This window comes from Acanthopagrus latus, chromosome 22, assembly GCF_904848185.1.
Source record: "Acanthopagrus latus isolate v.2019 chromosome 22, fAcaLat1.1, whole genome shotgun sequence".
Taxonomy (NCBI): Eukaryota; Metazoa; Chordata; class Actinopteri; order Spariformes; family Sparidae; genus Acanthopagrus; species Acanthopagrus latus.
In genome coordinates, this window is record NC_051060.1 from 16442547 (window position 1) to 16452412 (window position 9866).

At 45.6% G+C, this 9866-nt stretch overlaps 1 protein-coding gene across 3 annotated transcripts in view; it reads right to left on the reverse strand.

The window, feature by feature from the left end:
* Positions 1-9186, reverse strand: part of LOC119012963 (prospero homeobox protein 1-like) — a 33587-nt gene extending 24401 nt beyond the window's left edge. The window contains exons 1-2 of one of the 3 annotated variants that reach the window (XM_037087235.1): positions 8686-9186; positions 3644-5713 (exon numbers count right to left, since the gene is read on the reverse strand). In XM_037087235.1, the coding sequence (XP_036943130.1) occupies positions 3644-5647 (2004 nt within the window). In that variant the 5' untranslated portion in view covers positions 5648-5713; positions 8686-9186. Of the gene's footprint in view, positions 1-3643; positions 5714-7663; positions 7690-8348; positions 8549-8685 lie in introns of those variants that run through there. The other 2 variants (XM_037087237.1, XM_037087238.1) reach the window with 2 other exon arrangements.
* Positions 9187-9866: the final 680 nt, after the last annotated feature.

Below are 9866 nucleotides of genomic sequence, written 5' to 3' on the forward strand. Positions count from 1 at the left end.
GTCCGTATCAGGTGTGAGAGCGTCACGGTAAATAAAACGCTGGCCAGCACTACAGCCGATGCTTTTACATAAGGAGGCTCATTTCACAGTCAAAGTGAGCAAACGCCTTTGCCTACACCCCGCGCTAACCCGAAAAAAAAAAAAAAAAAAAGGAAGAAGAAAAAGGGAGACATTTGCATATCACAGACAAAGACAGCAGTTAACGCCAGTGACGGGCAAGAAGGCCTAATGGCTTGGCGACAACACATGCCAAGCCTGAATATGACTGTCTGATGCTGGCGTCATATCAGTGACAAAACAAGGTCTAGGAGATAGTCCCAAACATTGGGCCGAGCAACATGAAAAAACCTCCTCACACTCGCACAGGCCGTATTCAAATACATGTCAGAGGCCTTGTCTTCCTAATGGATCGCCTGGATTGAACAGCAGAGGGAGGATGGAGATGGGCTGGTGGGGGCACCTTGAGGGATAGCATGGTTCCAACCTTCAATTACATCCCCCTCCTCCTCCCTCTGCTCCACCCCTACCCCCCAGCCTCTCTGCCGCTGCCAAACCCTTGGAGGAGCAAAAGAAGAAGGAGGAGGAGGAGGAGAAGGAGAAGAGGGGCTCTGAGGCTTTGGACACAGCCAGCAATATGGGGGGACTGAAACACATCTGCGCTACCGAACGGCCCAAGCCATTTCCATGGTGAATTAACGGCCGTATAATGCATCTGATAATATCAATCTGGAGGATAAGACATTGAAAAGGGAACGGGGATGGGGGGCAGGCTGCATGTTAAAACCTCAGGCCATTTCAACAAGGGTTCTCATCAGGCAGAAGCAAGACAGGGCTTTAAATTACACAGAAGATACGGCCCCAAGTTTTCATGAAGACTGTTTACACTTGACTGGGCAAAATACATTGCTTGACATTATTTACGATCTACAGGGGTGGCTGCGATCGTTAAAATCAGTCAAGTGTCCAGATGTAGCTGTAACTATAGAGTAGGAGGAAGGCATCAGCTGCTAGATTGGATTGCCCTTGGCCTTGGGGTTACACGGCAAAGCCAGCAAATGCTGAACCACACTGGGCTGGCTCCTTAAAGACCCTGTCTACTTTGTCTGATTCAGTGAGAGAGAGGGAGAGTTAGTTGTATACGCAGCGAGGGTCTTGTGGGGGAAACCCTGGCAGACTGGTGTTACTCTGTCAGGCCTGGCCAAAAGAGCAGCACTTCACTCTCCACACCACACCATCTGCTCCAAGTGGAGGGGATACAATGGATCCTCAGACAGAGCGAGAGGCAGAGGGAGAGAAAAAAGAGAGCTGTTTTTTTTCTCAGTAAGGCAAGGTGGGATTTATTTGCTGTGAAAGCTCTGCACTTACACTTAGATTAATTTGTTTTTGCTTTTTCAATTAGGATTAGCATCGCTTTCCCCTTATCACAGAAATTAAAAATTATTTTAAAACAAAGACAGCGAGATTTTACCTCTCCGGCCATAAACACAATATCACCTCCCTTCAGACGACAATTAAGAAGCTTCATATCTCCTGATGAGGCATTTTCATCTCCAATTCACTCACAGCTTGCAAATGTAATTGTGATTGGACTTAGGGGTGGCGTGCAAGGCTATTATTTTGTCATGATGGTGCACTCATACCAGCTGGCCCACTGTTCGCCTGCCACATCTGACAAGACATCATCATTCTCGCAACACTTCCCCAAAGCCCAAAGTCATGAGAGGGAAATAGCTGCTCCACTTCCTAATTCCAGGTGTAAGGACAAGAATATTTGGAGTCGGACTGAGAACAAATGAGGAAATTGATAGCAGCCATCTGCTCCACAACACTGCCGAGAGCTGGTGAACTTGAACACACCTCGCAAAATGTCTGACAAGCTGTCTCTGGCTTCTGAGGCTCCGAAAGAAAAAGAAAAAAAAAATAGGGAATTATCAAAAAATCCACATCAGTGGAACCAGCTGTAAGACTAGAAATGCAAATAAAGTTGTAAATGTCATGCAAATTATGATAAAAAATAAACAAACTGATAGCTTATCAAAGCCTAACTTTGTTCCTAAACCTGTGGAATAAACTCAAGGAATCAAAAATGAAACAACAAACACGCCTATTCTTTCCATGTAGGGGAATACATCTGTTAATGCCCTGAAATAATAAATGCTACAATGAAAGCCACAGCATCTGGCATATGTGGTTATTGTTTGATTGTTTTCTACTTTCTCTCAGTCTCTGTATGTTTCTCTCTCCCTTTTCTCTTCTCATCCCTCCATCGGGAGCCCGTAGAAGCAAAGGATTATGGATCTCTGGAAAGCGTTCACCCTTGGGTCAGAAGACAAGACAAGGCGAGGTAATGAAAGATAAACAGCTCGCTGCAAACACCTGTTAACGTCCGCTTCAAAGAAAAGGCAGGGAGGAGGGGGGTTTGCAGGGAGGGAAAACAAAAAAAGAAGTATTTGGCTGCCAAGCAACAGCCGAAGGGCCCCCCGGGCTGTTGACAGATCTTTATGAAATGAAAAAAAGAGAAAAGAAACGACAATGATTGTGGGCTTTTTACAACAGCGATGGATGATAAGAGGAACACAAGAGAAAACACAAGCAATCATAAATATACATCTTTACTGAGTCCTCAGGCGAACCTTTTGTGACATGCACACATGCACATAAAACGGTACACACACACACACACACACACACACACACACACACGTTAACAGCTCGGCGCTCAGGTACACGCAAGAGCAAAAACAAGGCTTCTAAAGTGTTAAATATACATATTCACTAATAAAGCCCAGACAGGGAAAGAGCTGTTAGATTAATTTCTTAAGCATGTAATGAATGTTAATGACTTGAAGACAAAGTCTTCTAAGGACAACCAGTGTGACACGAATCAAACTTTCATAAGGGTTAAGGGGTGTTGAATACTTGGGGACTAAGGAGGTATAAGGGAAACAGAGAAGGGCCTGAATGTATCTCTTTAAGCTATTAGTCCTGAGTCTCCGGGGGATTCAATTTGAGCCTCCCATAGGGGATAGCCTCTTTATCCGTAGGGCATGATTGGGGCACACTGGGGTTAAACTATAAGGGAGGCTATATAACACCATTGTGTGCCAAGTTTCAGGATGCTATCTCCCTCCTTGTTCTTTCAGGGCTATTTTTTTCATAAAGGGAATTGGGGCAGTAAATGTCATGGGGGCCCTAATCTTTGTGAGTAAGTGATATGTGACAAGAAAGCTTTTAAAGCACTTAGGATTGAAGATGGAAGAAAAGGCAGTACGATGCTGTGAGAAGGAAGAGGTATGAGTATAAAAATAAATACAACAATGCAGTACAATGGAGAGGAGAACAGCAGTGGGAGGAAAAGTGATTCATCAACAATTTCTCAGATTCTTAGGCTTGTTTCAAAAAGGCTAAAAAAGATTTGATTTTTAACTCTTTGTGTCTTTTGATGCCATGTTCCGCACCTGTCTCCGCAGGGAATTACCACTTGGAATCTGATTTTTCCTGGCTTACACAAGTATGAGCTGGTTTGAACTGGACCATGTAGAGTTAAAACAACAGGGTCACTGTCTTACACATTCACTTGTTGCCTTTCAACCTCCTCAAAACATATACACACACATACCACACAGATTTTCTGAAAGGATACATTGCTGCCTGAGTAAGGTGAGATGTCAGACATGTCCTGGAGATCACCACACTCGGACTTGATGAGGGACAGGGAGAGTCCCTCAGCTGTGCTGCCTGGGTGTGCTGGTGAACAAGAGCGATGGTGGTGGTGCACAAGGTGGTGACCTGATGTCATCTTGGTCCTCAGGCTGGTGGTCTCCCGGGACAGGTCCATGGAGTCTGGTGAAGAGCGGTCCTTTCCTGGGTAGCCACCTGTGGGTCCACCCAGGGGACTCTGGAAAGGGTAGCCCATAAGAGGAAGTGGAAAGGGGTGTCTAAAGGATGGAGGGCTAAAACCCATGGAGGCAGAGAGCGAGGAGGGGTGAAGGGCAGGATGGTGGTGCCCACCATGTGCGCCCACAGCTGAGGACTGGTGGTGGTGCTCACTGGGTGTCTTCCTCACGACTAAGGGCAGCGCCTCGGTTTGGTCGTTGGCGGCGCCTGGCATCCCGGGCATGCTGGCAAATGAGTCTAGTGGATTGGGAATGATGACATCACCGAAGCACTGCAGCCTCTGGTTGGCGGTGTGGAAGTTGGGGTTGTCTCCATTGACAACATTGGGAAATCTTTCAGGTGGTAGGGATAATGGGGGGAAAGCCTGCTGGGGTGTAGGGCGTGGAGGCTTGGCAAACACTTTTACCACTGTGTCCACCACCTGCGTCATGGCTGAATTGAGTTCCTGCTTCAGTGTTTCCGCCAGCTGTTTTCCTTCAGCATGCATGGAGGAGCCTGGTCCTCCCTGTGCTTTGCTCCGGCCGAGCCCCTCTCTTCTTGGCTTCTCTCCGTCCGCCAGCAGGGCCTGCTCCTGAAGCAATGCCCGCGCCCTGTCTAGGAAATGGCCCGGGTCCAGGTCAGACATCTCATTGTCAGAGCGCAAGTCATCTCCACCCCGATCATCGCCGCCGTTATCAGATCGGGTTGGGCTGTCCTCAGACATGTTTCCTATGTCGTTGTGGAGGTCATTGTGGAGGTCATTGTGTTCTGAGTCGTCAGTTGAGTCATAAATCTGAAAGAACTTCTCCTGCAACTGGCGTAGCTGTTTCTGCATGTCCTCCAGCTGCAGCTTCAGTTGCCGTCGCTCCTCCTGCTTCTGCTCCTTCCTCTGGCACACCAGCTGGGTGAAGCTCTGCTGTTGCTGCTGAGGCAGACGCTGCTTACGCTTGTTCTCTCGGCTGCTACTGCTGCACACCTCGCCACCCCGTGGGCTGCTGGGGGCCTGATGCTGAGACTGAGGGGGTGGGCAGTCTAACTCCATGTCCCTATCTCCATCCATCTCATGGTCACGCTCATGACGGGAAGCAGCAGGTACCACCACACTGGGTGAGTGGCTCATACCACGTATAATGTTCTCTACGCGGGCTCTCTTGGCACGCAGGTGTTCATCATTGAGTCGTTCGATGTCAAAGGTGGCCAGGCCTGGAGGACGACCAAACGGTGACAAGCACTCTTGAGGGGTGCTGTCCTGGGAGGAGTTACTGCATGCATCCTCTTGGGGAGCATCCGAACTTGCATTGGAGAGCCCTGATCCAGGGAAGCCGGCGTCCCGATCACCCCTGTCCCCTCTTTCTCCCCTCTCGGGTCCGCCTCCATTTTTAGCCATGTTATTCTTGAGAAGCTGGGAGATAATGGTGGTGCCAGGGAAGGGCATCATGGTATCCTCATATGAGTTGGCCCTCTTCAGTAGCTTTCGGAGTACATTGGACTTGGATTCACTGTCGCTGGCTGACACAACGCCAGGCCCACCATGTGGCTGCACTACAGAGCACTCCATGGAGTCGGTGTCTGATCCGTGGTGAGAGTGGGAGCTCAGAGAGTTCATGGCACTGAAAATGGCTGCTTTGGCGCGGGCAATGTTATCAGTGGTTGCTGTTGTGGCTGCTGCTGTGGAGGAGGCTGTGCTGCCCACGGTCCTCTTAACACCAATGTCCACACGTCTTCGCTTGGTCTGTCTGTTCAGGAGGGAGTCGCTGTCATGGTCCGGCATCACGGGCTGCTGCTATTGGGCCATATCCCACAAACCCAGTCCTCTAGGATCAAAGCCTCTGAGTACCTGTGGGCAAAAATTCACAGATACATGACTCATTAAAGTGAGATATATTTTTAGATTTTAAGTCACTCACTCACTCACTCACTCAGGCAGGACATGTCCTAGAACACTTCAGTGTTGGAACTACATCTGCATTGAACAGAAAAGGCTTTTCAGAGACTGAAACAATGAAAATCTATCAACCTCAGGAGAATTACTTTAGCCGACATATATGTTCCTACAAGGACAGGGACAGCCGTGGTTGGATCCAGGCAGTAAGGATCAGTGACAGAGGGGTAAAGAGAACAGGCAAGATGGGGTCAAAATTAGGCCTTGGCTCGACATTCCAGGGCAAAGTCCTACATTTTATCCTGTCCCCTGTTACACGCCGCGCGACACTGAACCAGTTCCCACGGAACACAAAGCTGCATAAAATTATGATAATTACTTAAGTACTTGTCCTCATTTCCATTTTGTTGCGGTGTGAGCCAACATACGAGCTATTAATTCAGAAAATAAAATAATAAGAAATAAGGTTAAGAGTGTTTATAAGGGGAGGGAATGCACATCGTATATGTCTTTTTAAAAAAATCCTATTTTGTAATTGAGATATCATTTGGTTAGATCACCAAAATAATCTTATTTTAAACCATGTTTACACATTGTGTAATTTTAAAATGCAAGTCCTGCGTCCACATGAATCAATATGGCCATCATATCTTAAGCAATGGGGAGAGTGGCACATAAAAGAAAACACAAAATAGGCCTATTGATTTTGGTGCCAGCGTGAGCTCACTTCTGTGTTTTTTGTTTGTCTTTTCATCTGGCAAGGGCAGTTAATTCTGCTCAAATGAATAGGTCACAAGGGTCAACTCTGGCAAGGAGCAACTTAAAGCGCTCTTACAAAAACCCTAATGCCCCTCTGAAAGCAAAACGTTTTGTCAGTACAGGCCTGCATCAATAATGCTATGTAAGCAGCAGTGGCTGTGTCTTAGTCAGAGCCATATCAGATGCATCAAATCTCAAATGTAGTGATATTATTAGACCGTTTAATCGGCACGCTTGTCTTTAAAAAATGTTTTTAAAAATATGTGGATGTTTCTTAACGGCGTGAAAGTGGTGCAACAATTTACATTTTCTCGTTTTATATTAGTCAGGAAAACACCGGCCCTTATCGAGACTCGGTAAGAAATAATAAAACATAGCAGAAACGTAACACACACACACTCTTTACTTGACTTCAGTTTTACAAGTAGCACATAAATGCAAATGTTACACTGATTTTTTGTAGATTTTAAGATAGATCTGCAAAGCTGTAAATAAATAATAATTTTGCATAGAGAAATGCCAAAAAAATCTGATTCAGATCTATGTTTAATTTTGTTGTAATATTCAGACAAAAGCTATTCAGAGACAACAAATCTGAAGAGTGACGGGAGAAACTGAACTCCAGTGAGATTTAAAAACATTTTTCTTTAGCCGATTATTTGCCTGCTTCGACTAAAAGAAACTTCATCATCTTTACACTTTTGCTGCATGTTCAATTATTTTGTTAGTATTTATTCCTTTTAAGCAAATGTTCTTTCTTTTCATTCACACTAACACACACAGACACACACGCACAGATAAGCGCACACACACAACTTTACTGTTGGCTTTGTTAGACGCTTGGTTGTGTGAAGGGGACAAGCCACAAGCAGGTTTCTCACTCTAAAAAAACATTTTCGAAATTGACATTTGATCAGACTGTAATTGCCTAATTTGCTGGAATAAAAAGGTAAATAATTCCTCCTGCTGAAGTCACAACAACATTCTACACCACAACCATTGTGATAAATGGCCTGGGCTCAAGTCTTGACAGCCACATCCAGCAGTTCAGACAAGAGGTGATACATGTCCAAGAAAGAGAGAAAAACAAAACTTGACTCGACCGCCTCAGGATCTTAACAATGAGCTTGAAATAGTCACCAGCACCTGTCTTTTCCGACGGCGCACCTGTCTCCCATTGCCCATGCGCACTCACTCTCTCTGTGTCTCTCCCTCATTTAAAGACCTTTCAATAATTTCAAGCTGTGAACAACAAGCCGTAGATGCTCACCAAAACCTTGTAAACCTCTTTCATGTTTTAAATCCTGAAACAAAACTTTAAGCGGAAACAAAATAAAGAGTTAAAGTTGAAGAGTTAAAGGTGCGAAACGAGCCTTGGATTAAAGTAATGCACAGTTTGTGTAACTTTTATGAGTTTAAACTTGAAGTCCAACACCATTTACGCTCTACAGCTGAGACCTGGCGGTTTCTTGGCACATCTGATGGTCAGTGGATGGACCAAGACTCGGAGACACAGCTGCTGACACTTCCGACAACACAACCGGCAGCGTTTTCTCACGGATGTCCATAAGAAAGTAGAAGATAAACCACCAAATTCAACGAACAAGACAGCTGACAAGCTCCGCTGAGGGTTTTGTGACACTAAAAAAAAGGCATCTTAAGGGGTCGTTAAAACAAAACTGAGCCCACGGGACAAAGAGGCAACAGCAAATACACCGTTTCCAAATCAAATACAGGTCCAATCAGTTCCCGTCCGTAAATCAGCTCACGTTTTTCGTACATCACGTCAAAACAACAAAAAACAACAACAACAAAAACTTCCCAAACTTACTTCGCAAAAGTTGCTAAATCAACTTGACGGGAGCTTTTTTTTTTTTTTTTAATGAGGAAAGGTTGGGCTACCGTCCGCAAATCATCCTCGCAACACCCGACACAAATTAAATAAATAAATAAATAAATACATAACACACACGAGCTGCTCACGCAACTCTATCCACACGTCAAGATGAGTGGAGCGACACAGAGCGAATATAACGCCCCGATAGATACGATCAGCCCCCCGTTAATGATGTTTCATTTGTTTTTGTTGTTTTGGCTTTTTTTTCCGCCCACCGTGCGCAGGCGAGGCAGCACGGGAGAGGGAGGTATCCGAGGACAAGGTTACTTACCCTTTAGATGAAGAGGGGGGGGACAACCTGAACTCCTACGGCGACCAAAAAAAAAAAAAAAAAAAACCAAAAACCAAAGAAAGAATATGTTGCAGAGCTCGGCTGGATGGCTGGATTACAGAGTTTCTCTCAGAGGAGGAAGAGCTGGAATAAAGTCGGCGACGCGGCCGAAAGGAACAAAATAGGGAAAATATAGAAGATGAAAAGAGCTCTTGCGCGTCGATCTCTCCCTCTATCCTCTGCTGTGACTACAAGAGTGAGAGACATAGAGAGAGTGCAAGAGAGAGAGCGAGCGAGAGCGAGAGAGCGAAAGAGAGAGCGAGAGAGAGAGCGAGCGTCTGCGTCTGTGCGTCTCCGAGGCGCACTGGATGCAGAGGGGGAACTGGATGCTGGAGCGCTCCTCCGCCACTAAAGATTCACTTTAAGACGCGGCTGAAGGAAACAGGAAGACGTGCGCGTCACGAGCCGTGCGGTGATGTAACCGTCGCTGCCCACCAATAAGAAGCGTCCGTCAGGGGTCCGGAGAAAACAACGCACTGAACTTGACCAGGGGGAGAACGGGGGGACTTGAGCATGCAACTAAAGAGAGAGAGAGAGGAGGAGGAGGAGGAGGAGGAGGAGGAGGAGAAAAAAAGGAAATACCACTCTTAATCTCTTTCTTCCCAAATCAGCGAACCGCGCGAGTAAGAATCGTTCCTGCACTTTGACATTACATTATCAAGCCGCACATAAAACACATAGTCTCACATGTTGTTATGGGGGGTTTATTCTCATGTTACTTAAATGGGGAACTTTTATTTTTAATAATGGTTCCAAGTGATCGTGATTATCAGTGTCAGTGCAGTCAGAACAGTTTCACACAGAACATGTGCAGGTTTTCTTTTGGCAACCAGCGAGTTTAACTCCAGCTTGTACATTGATTTATTACAGTTAAACATAAAGGCGCACTTTTAAGATGAATAGCACTTTAAATAGTTTTTTTTTTGTTGTTGTTTTTTTAAACAAAACGTTTTAGTTTCGTGAGGTTTGAATGCAAATGTTGTCTTTCCTCGTGGCAGTGAAATTCAAAGTTACTTTTCGAACGCTCGTGTCGACGCGTGTTTCCATCACCAACTTTGTAACTTGATCTTTTAATAAGGTTTATATTTTAAACATCAGCCGCTATTTATTTCCATTCTCCC